General features: G+C 49.3%; 1 protein-coding gene across 5 annotated transcripts in view; it reads right to left on the minus strand.

Annotated features, from left to right (window-relative positions):
• Cep164 (centrosomal protein 164) overlaps positions 1-17350 on the minus strand; it is a 65049-nt gene that overhangs the window by 15528 nt on the left and 32171 nt on the right. For 2 of the 5 annotated variants that reach the window (XM_057767534.1, XM_057767533.1), the window contains exons 8-13: positions 11595-11963; positions 10132-10212; positions 7933-8016; positions 4267-4349; positions 2594-2737; positions 1559-1705 (exon numbers count right to left, since the gene is read on the minus strand). In XM_057767534.1, coding sequence (XP_057623517.1) covers positions 1559-1705; positions 2594-2737; positions 4267-4349; positions 7933-8016; positions 10132-10212; positions 11595-11963 — 908 coding nt within the window. The remainder of the gene's footprint in view (positions 1-1558; positions 1706-2593; positions 2738-4266; positions 4350-7932; positions 8017-10131; positions 10213-11594; positions 11964-17350) is intronic. The other 3 variants (XM_057767535.1, XM_057767536.1, XM_057767537.1) reach the window with 3 other exon arrangements.

A 17350-nucleotide genomic window follows, 5' to 3' on the forward strand; every position in this document is an offset into this window, starting at 1 on the left:
CCAACCTTGGCAGAAAGCATCTTTTCCCAGCGACAGTACCTTTTAATGTCTGTCTCCCTTGTGGGCTGCATAGCTGTGTGTAGCCCTAGGGACAGATGCTGCAGACCACACCAGTGAGCCTGCCTGCGCACCTGACGCATAGGCAAATGAGCCTGTTTCCTGCCTCCCTGGTTTAAAGACTTGGTTATCCTGAACACCTTGCTTAGGTCTAAAGCACTGAATGATGCCTGAAAGAGCCAACAGCAAGCTGAGGGCTCAGAAAGAAGAGGTGGGTCTGGTTTCTAGGCCAACTGCTCAGGTATCAACCTCTGTGAGGCCCAGTTTCCAGTCACGGGAGGCAAGGCAGGCTGGACACTAAGTAACTCAGAGATACACAGGGATAAGCAAGGGTGGGAAGGCAGGGAGGGCAAGGCAGTCCCCTGGAACGTTCCTAGAAGTGAGGGTACTTCTGCTAAGCTAGAGAGTCAGATACCCAGACTCTCTGCAGCAGTACTGGAAGTGAATTCGGATCTTGGATATGTTAGGCAAATAAACACTCTACCACTGAGTACACAGCCAGCCAGTGGCTTAGATCCATTTACTATCCTGCAAGTGTTAATAAAAGATGCAGATGATGACTTCTGCGGCCTAACCCTTCGGACCCAGCTGCCCGGCACAGAACTCCTGCACCACTCTGAAAAACAACCGATTCCCACTGGAAAAGACTCAAGGAAAGAAAAGCAGATGCGGCCTAAGGATGGGACACACTGAGCCTAGGGGGCCAGTCAAACATCTGGAAACCCCAGGAGGGACAGCATCATTGAGACAGGAAGAAACATGAAGCGGGGGCACTGGGCAGTCACCGTGTCTGGAGAAGAGCTAAGCCAAGCTTCTGGCCTCCCCACAGAGGGCCTGGGACCATCCCCTGACCTCTACCTAGCTTCCTCTCTCACACTCAGCTCCTGTCCTTGTGAACAATGCCCTGATTCACTGTGTCAGTCTCCTAGGAGACCTGAGAAAGCCATGTTCGTTACTGCACGATAGCTCACCTTCTGAAAAAAATGTAGTTACTACATGCCCACGTGACTCCAGCAGGGTTAGGATGATGAGATGAAGTCATGAGATAATGAGCTCATTGACCTGGGTAGCTCTCAGTGAGTCACCAGCAGAAAAACTGACTGCTCAACAACCCTGGGCCCTTTGTACCTCTCATTCACTCGGGGAGAGCCTGGCACAGCTACCTCGGGCCTAAAGTCAAAAGTCAGGGCTCTAGGGAGCAAGTCTGCTCACTGTGTGACTCGTCAGCAAGCCCCTCCCCACCCCGAGCCCCTATCTCCCTTCTAAAACATTTTAGAGAAAACTCGTGCTTCGTGGTTCCTGTTAATGAGTCACACGGTTCCCCTCACCCACGCTCAGACCTGGCAAGGATCAGTGATGGTTAGTGGAGCCCTCAAAGCTGCATATGGAGCACCAAGGATGAACCATCCTTCACTCCACTCCTGCCACCACTCAAGGGGAACGGGCACTCAAGCAGTCCACACACTGGAAGACAGAACAGACACATAAAACTGGCCCTTACACCTCTGAAGAGACAGATGAGGTGGGGCTGACTGCCACCTTCTCCTCAGACTCCTCAGCCTCTTGCTGCCCAAGACCCAGCTCTTCAGCCTGGGAGTGCTTCTCCTCAGACCTCTCAGGGAAAGCAGGCAGGCTCAGGACCTGCTCCCTTGCAAGCAATAAAGAAGCAACTGTGTTAGAACCAGTTAGGAAGGGAAGGGCTCGGCTTACAGCCTATTGGGGGTTAAAGAGCTGTGGCAAGACATGGAGGGCAGCCCCAGGGAAACTTGCCTGCCTCATTCCCCAATCCCCCTCTCTCTCAGTCATCTGAAGTGAAGACCAAACTTTCCCACCCGCATGGGAAGAGAGATGGTGTTCAGTGGGTGCTGCTGATTGGACTTTGCTACAGCTCAGTTTCCCTGCGGCTCATTCCAATTGTATGAATCTTAAGACCAACATCTTCCTCTTGCCAGGAAACAGAGGAACTGGCAAATACACCCTGGGATCTCGGACCAAGCTGGGACAGAAAGGTCCTCCCATCTGGCTTCAGAAGATCCAGGGGCCCTGCACTGCCATCTGGCTGGGCTTGGGACAAAACAGTGCTCCAGCTTAGCCTGTGCGAGACTAGAGGTGCGGGGGGGGGGGGGGGGGGGGGGCGGGGGGGGATATATGCAGATGAACAAGGAGCTGAAAGGGAGGGGTCCCTAGCAGGAGTGCAGTGGCCAGGACAATAGCAGTCTGCCCTGGCAGGAGGAGGCACACTCTTATTCAAGTGCTCCCATGGCTCCCCCATCAAGCTGGCTACCCTAGTTTCAGCTGTAGATTGAGAACTACGAAGAAGCAGATTCACCACCACCACCCCCACCGCCCAGTACACACACACACACACACACACACACACACACACACACACACACACACACGGTTTCTGCGGTTCTGCCACTGCCGCTCTGGTTGCAGTGTCTACAACCGTTCTCGTCCCTGTCTCTAGTCCTCACTATTACAACGACACGTGGAGGGGCCACCACCCTCAGGGACCCGTCTTCCTCAGCCTTACCTCTGAAGGGGGGCCAGCGGGGTGGGGCTGGCTACAGAGCCCTTTCCAGGCTCTTCTGCTTCCTTCCACTCAGGCTGCCTCTCCAGGGTCTGCAGAGGTCCTTCCTCCACAGCCTGGCTGTGCAGGGTACTCTGGAGCTGTTCCCTTGACAGAAATGGGGTACAATAACCTGGTCAGGACGGCCAGAGGAGCAGGGTCAGGCCATCACTCGGAAAGCAAGAAGAGAAAGTGTGTGGTAAAAGCGTGCTCCAGTCCCCCTCATCTGGACAGGGGTCACTGCGCACCTACAGAGGCTTTAGACATAGTGGTCACATGTGCAGCCCGACAGCCTCCCCCTCAGCTCCCTCCTGCAGGGTTACAGCTGCGCTCTCGGCTACCCTGCTGCATTTGCCTGGTCCAACAGCTGAACACCTTCACATGTATGTCCACCCTCAGAATTCACTATCACTGGGGCCAGGGAGGGATGAAAAAATTAAGGGAAAATGGAGAAAAAAAGTCCTGAAGAGATGGCTCAGTGGTTCAGAGCATCTATACTGCTCTTCCAAGGACCTGAGTTCAATTCCCAGCACCTGTGTTAGATGGATCATAACTGCCTATAATTCCAGCTCCAGGGCATCCTACACCTCTGGCTTCTGTGGGCACTCATATTCATGAGAGCACATACATGCACACACAGAGGCACACACAGAGACTCATACATAAACACACACTTAAAATCAAATAAAAAAATTTCAGTGGGCAAGGATAGGTTGGAGAGATGACTCAGTGAAAAAGAGTACTTATTCTTGCAGAAGACTTGGGTTCAATCCCCAGCACCCACATGGCTGCTCACAACCATCTGTAACTCCAGTTCCAGAGGATCCAATACCCTCGGGCTCCAGGTACACAGTCATACATCCAGAAAAAAAATAAAACTAAAAAATAAAAATAAATGGGAAAAGGTAATGCCAGACTCAAGTGGTCAGAAGGTAGCCAGAGCAGGAAGCATCACTGAATACAGCAAAGAAGGAAGAGTGCAGACCACTTTGTCAGATCCAAGAAGCCATGACTACTACCCTTCATTTCTCTGGGTGGTAGCCCTCCTCCTTTTACGGGATGAGACCAGGGGAGCTGAGGAGGAGGTTGTCTGCTGCGTGTGTGACTGCTATGTGTGACACACATGCACACGTGTGTGAGAGACAGAAAGTCTGCACAATCATCTCTACATCACAGGACCTCTCTCTCTCTCTCTCTCTCCCCACCTCTGCCATCACAGGAAGAACCTGGCTCAGAATGCAGCGCTTCAGTCCCTAAGAACATGGCTCTCCAGACATCCAACAGACCACTTCAGCCCTGGCTCACGACCAGACACTCACAGCTTAATCCAGCTTAATCAGCCCAAACCAATAAAGAGGACAGAGCCCTGGACTCACCAAAGGGCCATGTGCAAAGTCCTGCCAAGTGACACTTGACACTCCTGTCACAGCACACCACCACAGGCAGGCTTCATCCCACCCCCACCCCCCCCACCACATACACACACCTCGTACTGCCATCCAGCCAGGTCATCATCTGTCTTCCAGCAAGGGCATACTAAACCAATGCCAGCCATAAGGACCAGGAATTCTACCCAAGCCCACACCACCCTGACGTCACAGAATGCCTTGGGTCCCTGGGGCAGCCTCCCACTGTACCTCTCAGAGACTTGGGAATGCTTGCTCTGTGGCTCAGCTCTGCTGGACTGGCTGTCATCTCGTTCTTGGCCTAACCCTTGGGCCTGTACACAAGAAGTCAGGGAGAAATGCATTAGAGGGCTATGCACTGTGAGGGTCTCTTATCCTGAGTCAGACACTGAGGATAGGTGCTCTATGGTACGTCTGGAGAGGCCAGGACACTGAGACACAGAACATGTCTGTCTACTGTAGAATGCAGTTTCCTAAGCTCTGGCTAAGTCCCTGGCCCACAGCTGGAACAGGAGACAAATAAATATAGTCACTACATATACAAACAGGAGCCAGAGGTGGGGGTGGGGAGGACCCAAGAGCCTAGCCCGCTGCCTAGAGCCTGAACTGCTAGCTGCAAGGAGAAGGCAAGGATCTCCATGGACACCCAAATTCACCGAGGCCTGGCTCATCAGGCCTGGTGGTACAGGGGTGCCAAAATAAAATAGGCTGACCAAAGGCAGTGGGCAAGCACACCAGAAAGAAGGAATTCTGAAGCACCAGAATTTAGGTGAGAGAAGGGAGGCTATGCCCCAAACTGGAGGGTGCCTGACTCTAGGGGAGGGCAGCGGCCTTCCTTCCACTGCTCCATTCTAGGACACGAGCTCCATCAGGAGACAATGAGCCCCCTGCCCCACAGTCTGCTGTTACAGCATCTGTTTGAAAATAAACTCTCAGACGCTCAAGTCTTATTTTACATCTTGGGTATCTAGGCAAATTTAGCAAGTTGGTTCCAAAAAAGAAAAGGGCAATTTCTGATGATTTCAAATATTTCCTAAAGAAATGTAGTGGTGATGTGTCAGTTTGGGATCCACTCTTTGTTCCAGAACGTCCTGCCTCAAGCGACTGCTATACTATATAACATGGTAAAGCTTGGCTCTCAGGTAAGGGTGAAATGTCCTACACATGAACCTAACTTCTGTCAAGGAAGGCAGGCCATAACACCAGTTCCTGCTCTCCCATCTTCTCCCTCAGCCAAGAAAAGCTCTGTGACAGCCCCACTCTAGGGCTGGCCCTCCTGACAGGAGCAGCGTCTGCTCCGGGACTCAGAGGTCACTGGGAGAGTTAGGGAAGGACAGAGCACTCTGTCTTCCCCAGTGGGGTCCCAGCCCTCTGCAACCCTCACATGCATTCTCCTCCGGCAGCCTGGACCAGAATTTGATCTGACTGTCATCTGGGTAGGAACGGAAGGCCAAGGCTCCCCCAAATTACATGAAAACTAGCAATGCCACCTGTGAGTACCTTTCAGAGCCTGAAGCAGAAGGGCTCCCTGCCAGGGCTGCCATTCTTCATTGCATCAACCTGGGCAGAGCCTGCACACGATGACAGGCAAGCACACCCTCCTAGTGTTCCGCTTACCATGAATCTTCCCTGCAAACCACCGCGTGCAATTATCCTCTTGCTCACACTTTTTCAAAGAGAAGGATTGCACAGACCAACTGCACTTCACAAACTAAAATCTAAGTAACAAAACAGGGTGATTGCAATGAAAGCTCAAAAGGAGCCCAAGGCCACAAAGAACTCCGGGACCGTGAGGCTACAGAGGCGGACTGGAGCTGGCCACAGACCACATCATTCCGTCTGCCCCCTTCTTGCTTCATATCCTGTACTTCTGCAACAAACCGAAGCAGCTTCCTGACAGAGAAGGGATAACCTGGGGAAAGTTGGACAGTGGGCCTTCAGGAGAGTTTTACTTCTCCCTAGAGCTTTTGCCCCAGAAAAGGAAGAGGACTCCAATAGGGGACGGTCATGGTGGCACTCTTGGAAAGCAGAGCAAAGCAAGCATTTAGCAAGGCTAAGCCTCTAACCCAACACTTCTCAGGATAGCAGGACCCCAGCCTTACCTAAGCCCCTAAGTTTTATTTTTAAGATCTAGTCCCAAGGTGAAAGCAGGAGAATTGCAAGTCTAAGACAAGCCTGAGTAGCTTAGATGGTTTTATTTTTATAAGGGCAGGGACTAGGGTGCTGAGACAGCTAAGTGGTAGAACTCACCTAGCATATACAAAGCCCTATATTCAATGCCCAGCAATGGAAGGGAGAATTATTAACTTGACAGTGATAATAGCTTCAAAGGAATACATATGGCAAAATGTATCAAGTTTTTCCCTGTAGATATACAGTTTATTATACGTCACTGACATCTGAAGCTGTATTGTTTTCTTCCGGTGCTGGGGATAGAATCAGGGTTTCACATATGCTAGGTAAGTGCTCTACCACTAAGCCATGTCTTAGTCCTCAAAATAATTTGGAGATGGACACAAGTTAAGGTAGTGTAATTCTAAAGCCCTCCCTGTTCCTAGCCTTGGGAAAGATGAGAGCAGGGGAATAGGGCTAGAGCCCCAGAGGACCACAGAGAAGACTGCACCTATGGTTCTGTCCATGCTGGGAAGCGGCTGCAGCTCCATTCTTCCATACCCTGAGAACAGGAGACAGCTACAGGCTGGGCCCTGTCGGGCGCACTGCCATTCAGTCAGCCAGGGTATCTAGTACCACCCACAATCCAACTATGAACTAGACTTTCCTCTGTCGGACTGGTTGCCAGCAGGTAATAGCTGCTGAGAACTAAAACCAAGCCAATCCCTGACCCTGATCTATACCAAATGGGAGCAGCCAGAAGGGACTACTGGTCTCATTAGGGCTCAGGTGGGCCCAGAAATCTTCTGTAAAGCTCCCAAGTAAGTCAGGTAGCAGAGAGGCTTTGGAACACAGCGGCTGAACCCACCCTGCCCTACAGAGCTAGCGGCTTTCCTACCCACTTGTTATCATTGGGGCCTGACAGTACACCTGCTCCAAGCCCTCCCTACCTAACCCTACCTGCCCTTCTCCATGCCTTCGTATCCTCAGCACTGCAAACAGGGGGTACCCAAAGTCTAGCAGAGACCTGGTAACTGGGTAGTCACCCAGGAAAGCACCAGTCAGACCCAAGAGAGTGGGTGGGGCTCAAATGCAGTCTGAAAACACTACCTTGTATGCACCAGCATATGCTAGGACAAACACACCAGGCTGGGTTCCTATTAAGTACCCTGTTGCTTTACCCAATAGATTCCCAGCCACTCAAACCAGTTGCTCCCTAAAATCTGTGAGACCACGTGCCAGAATCCCTCTTCTAGAAGCCCACAAGAGAGAAAAACAACTGCCCTGACTTAAGCCCATTTTAGGGCAGCACCTGTGTTTCAGGCACCTCTGTATCTTCCTGAGTAGAGACCGGCTTCCATAGCAGAGAGAGGGGACACGTCACTTCCTCCAAGCAGGCACCAGCACTGGGCCTTAGAGCATAAAAAAGAGAATGTGGAGGCCAAGGGGAAACAGCAAGGCTGTTGAGCAGTCACGAGGTGCAGCGTGTGCAGACAGCTAAGGCGAGTTGCAGACCCAGCTGCTAGGTGGCAAAGCTGGAAGGGATGGGTGGGCAGGTGGTTAACTCTCGGCTGCTATATGAATGAATGGACCCGTGGCAGGGCAGGAATGTCTCAATGCAGAGCAGTGACAAAGCAGTCACGGCCAGAAGTCCCACCAGAGGAAAGCGTCTGGAGGGAGAGGATGTCCAGAAGTCCACACTAGTGGGCAGGGATCGTTTATGGATCGCCCCTAAAAGTAGCTACCAGAGAAAGTGAGGCCCTAGCCTAGTCCCCCCAGACTCACCTCCAGGTGGGCTCTACCCAAGACCGGAGAAAGCCTGTCACCATCCAGCAGGTGCTCTGAGATCTGATTGCGACATCCAAAGTCCTAGAGACGGTGGAGATGAGAAAATCAGCTCTGCCCTTGTCAGGGAGAGTGCCCGCCAGCCTCTCGGGAAGGTGTGCACTGTGTCTAGGCACCGAGCTCAGCACTGGGACACCTAATTAGGTTCTCAAAGCAGGCATGAGGGAGGATAAGGGAAACAGAGGCAAACATTCCCTGTAGACAATAAGTGGAGAGTGTGAAGATTTACTGTAGAAGTCTTCTGATCTTTCTATATATTGGGTATTTTCATAGTATAGTTATAGACAAAAACAACCCTACAAGACTGAAATGTTTATGCCCTCATGAATGCAGCTACAGGGTGTGGAGGACATGAAATTCGACCCAAGACAAAAAGCTGGCAAGAAAGGGGCTGCAGGTCAGATGAGCCCCGGGCCTGCCTCTCTATGACACATGTTGTACCGCATGGCTGTCACAGCTGTCTCTTCCTCCCCACCCATTCCATCCCCAAGCAGGGCAGGAGAAGGTCAGCAAACCCAAACCCCCAAGTGAGGTTTGGTGGGCTCCTTCCAGCTCCCTCCTTCCTTCTTTACACAGAGGTGGCCCTTTCTCTAGGCGATGGGATTCATTAGCATTGTCCAGAGTACTCTTGGGGACATGCGGCAAGTGCCCACACCAAGCCCAATTCCTCACTGCCCTTTGGCTGCCACAGGACCACACCACACCCCTTCTGAGCCAAAGATCCTGCTGGGCTAAGTGAAGGACTGCTATCCACAGTATTCAAATGGGGACAGTTCTGTCATCCCTGATGGATGGGGGGATGCCCAGAAAAGGTCTGGTCCTGCTGTTTCCAGCTGACGGGCACAGCAGCACACGGTGGCAGCTTTGGAGAGACCAGACCACTTGTTTCCAAGAGTTCAGTGAAACAGGTATCCATCACTGTCAAGTGTTTAGTTGGTCAAATAGGCTTTTTGTTGCTTTGTTTTAGGATTTGGATGGGTTTTGTTTTGTTCGGGTTTTGCCAATAATGGATTTTGGTTTTGTGGGTTTTTGTTTTGGTTTTGTGTATTTGTTTTGATTTTTTTTTAACCTTTCTAGCCTTTCTAGTTTGTGGGGTTTTCTTGGATTTAGATCTTTTCCCTTCAGTTTGATTTCTACTTCTATCTAATGCAGCTGCCATCTGCTTCTGAAGCCCGTGGCTCAGTGTGGGGCCAAAGCACTCAGCTGTCTAACCCTTCTATACCCCTCCTGTCTGCTCTCTTCATCCCTGACCCTCTTCCACTAATCCCTTCCCTTATAGCTGCCTCCTCCGAGCAGATGGAGGGGGACATACAGAGGTACCAGTGAGCCAAAAGTAGCCGAATCTCCCCTTCAAGAATCAGACTTGGCAAATGGACTTGAGATCCAGCAGGCTGGATGAAGGTCCAGGACACAGAAATCATGGATGGCCTGGCAGTTCAGGACAAAAGCCTTAACTTTCAAATTAAATCCTGGCCAAAGTCTAGCAGCCAGTCCTGGAGTCTCCTGGATATAACTGTCCTGCTAGGCCACAGGCAGCTCACACAAAAGTGAGAGCACTGACTCTAGCACTCCACAGTTTATGCTCTGCCTCACTCCATTCCCACAGCAAGCTGTAGTGGGCAGTGCTAACCCTGGTTACTGAGTTGAGAAACTAGAACTAGGCCAGGCAGTGATGGCACACACCTTTAATCCCAGCACTTGAGAGGCAGAGGCAGGCGGATCTCTGTGAGTTCAATGCCAGTCTGGTCTACAGAGCAAGTTCAAGGACAGACTCCAAAGCTACACAGAGAAATCCTGTCTCAAAAAAGAGAGAGAAAACAAGACCTAATTTTGAGCCATGTGGCTAACATAGATAAAAATAATGGGTTAATATAAGTTATAAGAGCTAATACGAAGCCTGAGCTAGTGGGCCAATAGGTTTATAACTTATGGAGATCTCTGTGTGATTTTCTTTAGGACTTGCCGGCTGTGGGGTACCGGGCGGGACAGAAACCCCAACAAGCAGGCCCTCATGTTACATAACTTTGAGGGTTAACTGTCCCAATTCCCAGCTGTGTGACCACTGCTAAACTACATCTCCGAGGGAAAAGAAACACCAGGCTCTCTCATTCTGCCCCACTGCGGCTCACTGCAACTCACCAGGCCAAGGAAAGACTTAGAAACAGAAGCTTCGGACTCTGAGAGTTGTGGGTCTTTCAAGTGTTCAAGGATCTCTGACTCCTGCAGGAACACACGACAGAGAAACACCCCCCAAGTTCAGGGATGCTATCTATGAATTCCTTAGACATAGGTCTAAGCCCAAGCCAAAAATCTACCCATTTTGAAAACTAACAGTCATAAGCACCTATACAAGAACCAGGCTAAGTGCTGATGCTAAGAGTGGTCAACCACCCCCGAAATCGGAGCGGGATTAACAGGAAAGGGGAGCTAAGAATAGTGGAGACAGGAAGCCATCAGTAGAGATGTTTGACACTATCTGAAAAAATAAAGTGTATCATAGTGAGTATGTACACTCATGTGCATGCGTGTGCGTGTGTGCATGCACGTGTGTAGAAGCCATAGGTCAGCTTCGATCCGGGTTTTGTCTTTCATGATGTTCATCCATTTTGTTTTGGGGATGGAATCTTTCACTGGCCCGAAGTCCATTTGACCCAGCTAAGCCGGCTGGCCAGTGAGCTCCAGGGATCCATCTATCTCCCCCTCCCTAGTGCTGGGATTATAAAATGCTCATCACCACACCTGGCTCTTAAGATAGATTCTGGGGGTCAAAGTCAGATCTTCATGTTGTTCAGCAAGCACTTTATGGACTAAGCCATCTCACCAGTTCTGGAAGTGTCTTTTCCAGGACTTAGATACATTAGATACAAGCTCTTTAAATAAATTCCCTCACTGTCTAAATGAGGAAAAGCTATAATGCCAAAGGGGCGCTTGTTCTCTCTCTCTCTCTCTCTCTCTCTCTCTCTCTCTCTCTCTCTCTCTCTCCACACACACACACACACACACACACAGAGAGAGAGAGAGAGAGAGAGAGAGAGAGAGAGAGAGAGAGAGAGAGAGAGAGAGAAACCTACTTCTAACCACGTTGATTATTGAGCAATTTTATGAATGCAACCACCTGCATGTTTGGGCCTGGTACAATTGTCATAGAAATGAATGAGAAGAGCCATTCTGCTGGTGGAGACATTCAACTCTAGCAGCCTCAGCCCCACCCCAACACACACACACACACACACACACACACACACACACCCCTACCCTTCTTTGTAGGAACTCAGACTGCAGCAAACCAAGACAACATATAGGCGGGGAGAGGTAATGAGGAGGAACAAAGAGCGTGGATCTCCCAGGAGGGGCCAATGGAAAAGCACATTTCTGCTCTGAATTCCCAGGACCAGCAGGTTTGCCATTTCATTCAGGAATTTACTTCCTGCTGGGTCTGGGCATATTTGTCACAATTAAGGGCTCTGGCTGATGTTGACAGCTGGATTCAGCGCCTGACTGCCTGACTCGGTAATACAGACATGGAGGCAGGAAGCTGTAAGGAGCTGGAGAGAGCGGCAGCAGGCTCCAGCTGACAACTGCCTTGGGACCAAGGGACTTACCTCACTGGCATCTGATGTGTTCTCCTCCAGGGCGGAAGTTTCCTTGGCTGCCCCTTCCCTCCTGGAACCCTCCTCTTCTGCCTCCACTATGTCCTCTGCCTGCTGCTCCTTTTTCGAGTCCTTCGCAAGGTGATCACCCCCAGGGCCCAATTCAGGAGCCACCTGACTTGCAGAAATCTTGGGATTCTCATTTTCCTTCTGTGCACTCTGGGGACTTGCCCCTCTTCCCCGGGATCTGCTGCCGTCAACACTGCCCAGACTGCTGTCAGCACCCTGGCTGAACAGCTTGCCAGGAGTAGGGGGCCGATCAGCATCTGAACTGAGAGAAACATCCTTCTTGTCCACTGGCTGGCTGGATCTTGGAGACTCCTGAGGAGTGAAGAGAATGTCAGAAAAGTAGCCAAAAAGGTTAGAGAATGACACAAGATGGAGTGCCATTCTCGAACTCTCAGGTAGCCTTTGTGAGCTCTGACCCTGCTATCCTACATAGCTGTGTGTGTGTGTGTGTGTGTGTGTGTGTGTGTGTGTATCTATGCCAATCTGTGTCTATGTCCGTCTGTGTCTGTCTATGTGTGTGTACGCACTGCACGTGTATGAACTTGCATATGGAAACCAGAGGTCAACATCAGTTGTCTTCTTCAGTTGCTGAGACATGGCACCTCACTGAATCCGGAGCTCACTGATTTGGTCAGACTAACTACCCAGCATGCTCCAGGAGCCCACCTGTCTCTTTGCTAACACCATTAGGGTTATCGATGTGTGCTGACATGCCTGGATTTTTAAATGAGTGCTAGAGATCAGAATGCATGTCTGGGGGTTGGAGAGATGGCTCAGTGGTTAAGAGCTTTGCCTGCTCTTCCAAGGTCCTGAGTTCAATTCCCACCAACCACATGGTGGCTCACAACCATCTGTAATGAGTCTGGTGCCCTCTTCTGGCCTGCAGACATACACACAGACAGAATATTGTATACATAACAAATAAATAAATAAATATTTAAAAAAAAAAAACAGAATGCATGTCTGCATCCTTGTACGGCGAGCACTTTACCCACTGAGCCTTCTCCCCATTCCTCCCAAACAGTTTTTCTTTTCATGTTTTAAGTACATGTGCATATGTAGGCATGTGCATGCGAGTACAAGTCTGTAGAAAAGCACTGGATCCTACTGGAACTAGAATTATGGGAAGTTGTGAACTACCCAGTATAGGTACAGGGAACCGAACTCAGGTCTTCTGCAAAAGCAGTATGTGCTCTTAACCACCGTGAGCCATCTCTTCAGTTGCCCAAATAGTTTTGCAAAAACACAGATTGCTGCCCCTTGACCCACATCCAGATAAACTGAATGGTAATTTGTATGATGGTACAAACACATCAAACTGGGCTTAGAAATTACCGCAACTCTGCCTTCATCTAGCACACCCCTCAGCCCCGTCAGTCAGACCCTGAGACCTTGGGAGCCAATATTTACTCAAAATGATGACAATAGCAAAGACAAGAGCTTTTACTTTTCATTCATTTTTCAAAGACAGAAAGGGAAAAATATGAGGAGGGTACCCCTCCTCTCCAAGTCTCCCTACACAAACTGATCACCAGCAACCCCAGAGACCTGGGGTCTCTGAGAAGCAGATGTACAGATGGGATTAGTTGGGTAAGAGACGGAGCAGAGGCGACAAGGAGAACACAGGTCCATCACCTGTGACAGAGAGAGAAAGAGGAGCACCAGGGCAGCTCTGAGCAAACCTGAGCCAAGCAGAGTGCTCAAGCAGGCTATTAGAGGAGTTCCACGTCCGGCAGAAGGGGCCCTGTTCCCAAACCCCTGGTGGGACCCACTACACTAGAAGGAAGTGGAATCTTAGCATGATTCGTTGGATCTCCTGAAAGGAGAGCTGAGCTGCACACTTAACACAGTGACCACACCCTGTTTAACACATACAAACTCACTAGTAAAAATCCACGGCTGCTTCTGTTAATTCTTCATAGAGCTATCCAAAATAGAAACAGAAAACCGTTCTCAGAAATCCATCCAGTGATCTCTCCTGGGCTCAGGCTCAGAGCGTCCTTCCAGAAAAACATCTGTGCTGGCACTTAGAATGTCAGACTGAACAACTCCTGATCAGGGATTTTTAAGACTTCCAAATTCCCTATACTGAAGATTAAAACTGGAAATATATTAAGTACTAGAGTTTGGATCTAAAGTGTCGTCAAAAGGCCTATGTGGTAGAGGCTTGCCCCCAGAGAGGCATTACTGAGAAGGGATAGAATTCTTAGGACATGAAACCTAATTGGGAGGTCTTTGGGTTATTAGGGACACACCCTTCGTCTCTTTGCTGTGCCCACGTGGTCATGCATGATGCACTGCCTCACCATAGACCTAAAACAAGGGGGTCAATCAGTCACAGCTTAACTTTCAAAACTGCTGGCAGATATAATCCTTTTCTTAATGTGGCTTAAGGTTTAATTCAGATATTCACTATGGTGGTGGAAAGCTGACCATCACAAAGCAAGCTGGCAGCTCGAAAGAGAAGACCTCCACATGGCATCTGCCGTCGTTCTAGTGCAAGTCTGCTGAAGCCAAAGACAGAACCATTGCAGACCCGGCAGCCAAGTGACAGGCTAATCCAGGCTCCCGAGGAATGGTAAAGGGAGGCAGGAGATGGAATCTCAAGCAAATTATTGTGCCTCTGTTCCTTCCTCTTAAATACATTAATCCAAGGAGTGTCCACCTTACAGGGCCACTTGGAGGGTTAAATGAGTTAACTCATCTTAAGTGAGGTAAGGAACTTAAAACTGTGCCTACCCACACTGTCAGGGTCCCAGAAATGATCACTGATGTTCTATGATAATGAGACCCCATATCCATCCTCCGAGCATCCTCAGTGTGCCAAATACCCACTGCCTTAGATGACAGATGACCAGACAGACCCTGCCTGTGGGGCACTAAGTTAACACCGAGAAAAGTGAAGTGTCTTATATGGGCCTGCTTGTGAGTTTTGACTGCCCAAACCTAAGGAGCACTAGAGGGAGGTGCGACTGCCACCAGTCCCAAGCCTGCTCCTGGAAGAAGAACAGAAGGTGAAGGAGAAGCAGACAGTAACAAGAACCACCCCTACCACTCTCAAAGCTGCTGTTTTAAGTGTGTGTGAGAGCCCCTTCTCTTCACCAAACTGGGGCCACTCGCCGACACTCAGCAGGAGCTCCATAACTTGTCTACCAGGCTCTGCTGCTCCAAGGAGGAGAGTGACTTTTACAGGAGGGGGGCAGGGAAGTTCTTCTGCATATGTGTTGATTTTATTGGTTAATGGATAAAGCTGTTTCAGCCAGTGGCTTAGCAGAATAGGGCAAAGCAGGAATTCCAGGCTAATAGAGAAGGAGAAAATAGGCGAGCCAAAGAAATGCCATGTAGCTGCAGAAGGAGACAGATGCCAAAACTTTACCTGGTAAGCCACTGCCACGGGGAGATACGCAGATTAATAAAAATGGGCTAATTCAAGATGTAAGAGCTAGTTAGAAATACAATAAAACCATTGGCCAAGCAGTGCTACAATTAATGTAGTTTCTGTGTGTGATTATTTCGGGTCTGGGTGGCCAGGAAACAAACAGTCTCTGCCAACAGGGGTGCCTGTTTACCACAAGAGTCATTCAGAAAATGGGACCAGACCGTGCTAGTCAGGCTCATCCTGGAATTAAGGAAGGCTCTCCTGACCTCGTCCTTCAGTCAGAGGCTGAAACCTAGTCCTAATTGGGTTACCTAGCAACAAGCTTTGGATTAGGAGGAAGTGTCAGACACCAGACAGCCCTTGCTGCTTCTCACAGTTCAGCCCCACTGTCCTGCCTGTGCTTGAGCACTGTGCTATTGCTCTACTCGGCAATGGACATTCTCTTGAGTTTTTAAAGACATCGTGAGACTTGGCACATGTTAAGCCTCTACTCTACCACTAGGCCACATATTCTCGACACAAACACTCCCTCACCTCCTGACAAACTACCGGGCCTCACAGCATCGCCTCTCCCAGGAAGCCTTCCTTGGTCTTTGGTCCCTCGACACTCTGCCAAGTACCTATAATAGCTATGGGTTTTCTTTGTTAATTTTCCTTACAAGATCCCTATTGTGCTCAAAATCCAGTTTCTGGCAATATAAGGATGTTCAAAATGTCTCAACTATGGTTGTCTTGTTTTTGTTTTTTAAAAATACACATGTTACTATGCAGTGGTGGAAATCTCAGCACTTAGGAGGCAGAGGCAGGCAGATCTCTGAGAGTTCGAGGCCAGCCTGGTCTACAGAGCAAGTTCCGGGACAGTCAGGGCTACAGAGAACCCTGTTTTAGAAAAGAAAAAAAGAACGCACATGTGGGGGAGTGGTAAGAGTTGAGGTTTCCCTTCTTCCTCTCCTAAATGGAGATGGAGATGTAATATTTATTTGCCAAAGTTATGTGTGAATTAGACTATTTTCGTTACAGTGTTTATGAAATAAAATGTTAACTCTTAACTATTCAAAACGATGAAAATACAAGTAGACCATAGAACTCAGAGGGTGGCCAGGTACGGTGGGAAATGCCTTTAAGCCCAGCTCTCAAGAGGCTCTGTGAATTCAAGGTCAGTCTGGTTTATAACAAGCTCCAGGCCAGTCAAGGCAACACTGTGAGACACTGCCTCAAAAAAAAAAAATTATTTGTATTAGTATTAGCATTATTGAATTAAAAATGCTTAAACTCAAAGTGTATCAGGGACTAGGGATGCAGTTCAGTGGTATACCAAGTGCCTAGCATACATGAGACTGGGCTCTGTGCCCAATACTGGGGGAGGGGGAGAAAGGACACCAGATATAGGTAGATTCTTTCTTCTTTTTTTAAAAAAAAAATAGCTGTAGGTCTTGTTTTTTATTTATTTTTAAAGATTTTGCTTTATTCATGTGTGTATCTGTCTCTCTGTGTGTCTGTGTGTGTATGACATATGTGTATGGTTTATTCGCCAGAAGAAGGCATAAGACCCACTGGAATTACAAACAGTTGTGAGCCACCTGATAAGGGTGATAGGAACCAGCCCTGTGGTCCTTGGGAAGAACAGCAAGTGCTCTTAACCACTGAGCCATCTCTCGAGCCCCAAGATTCCCATAGTTATACTGGAGAGAACACAATCCGACTACAAGAACACTGAGCTTCATCTAGGCAACTCTCAGGCTTAAACCCTTGAAGATGAATTTCAGTGGGGGCATGGCTCACTGATAGAGAGTGTGCCTAAAGTGTATGGCCCCAGCTTCCACCTTCAGCTCCTTCCCAGTCCCCAAAAAGGAAGAGTTCCATGTGACTGGATGATCTCAATCTGCCTACCTAAACATAAAATTGATAAAATAAGGCAACCATTAAAATAAATGGCCTTAAAAATAAATGACCTTGATCTGCGCCCACATCTATTGATGACAGCCAGAAATGGGTGGAGAAAGCAGGAAATCTAAGTGTCCTGTCTGACTCCACATGGTCCCTGTTCACCCAGCCACTGTCCCCAGGCTATCCCCAGGCCTAGCCCCCAGTCAGAATGCACTCCCCAGACATCTCTGTACAGTGTCCTGCTCCAGACTCTGGGTGCACAGCTCTGTGCTGGGCCTCTCCATGCTCAAACTCCCCAACCTCCTCCTGCCACAGTCTCAAGTCCTTCTGCATTTCAAGGCATATTTCAAGATTTTGCCATCTGCACAAGGAGGGGGTGAAGAGGAGTGACTGTCAGAACCAGTTCTTGAATATTTAACACTTTTCAAAAGTC

This window comes from Chionomys nivalis, chromosome 4 (genome assembly GCF_950005125.1).
Source record: "Chionomys nivalis chromosome 4, mChiNiv1.1, whole genome shotgun sequence".
NCBI classification, from domain to species: Eukaryota; Metazoa; Chordata; class Mammalia; order Rodentia; family Cricetidae; genus Chionomys; species Chionomys nivalis.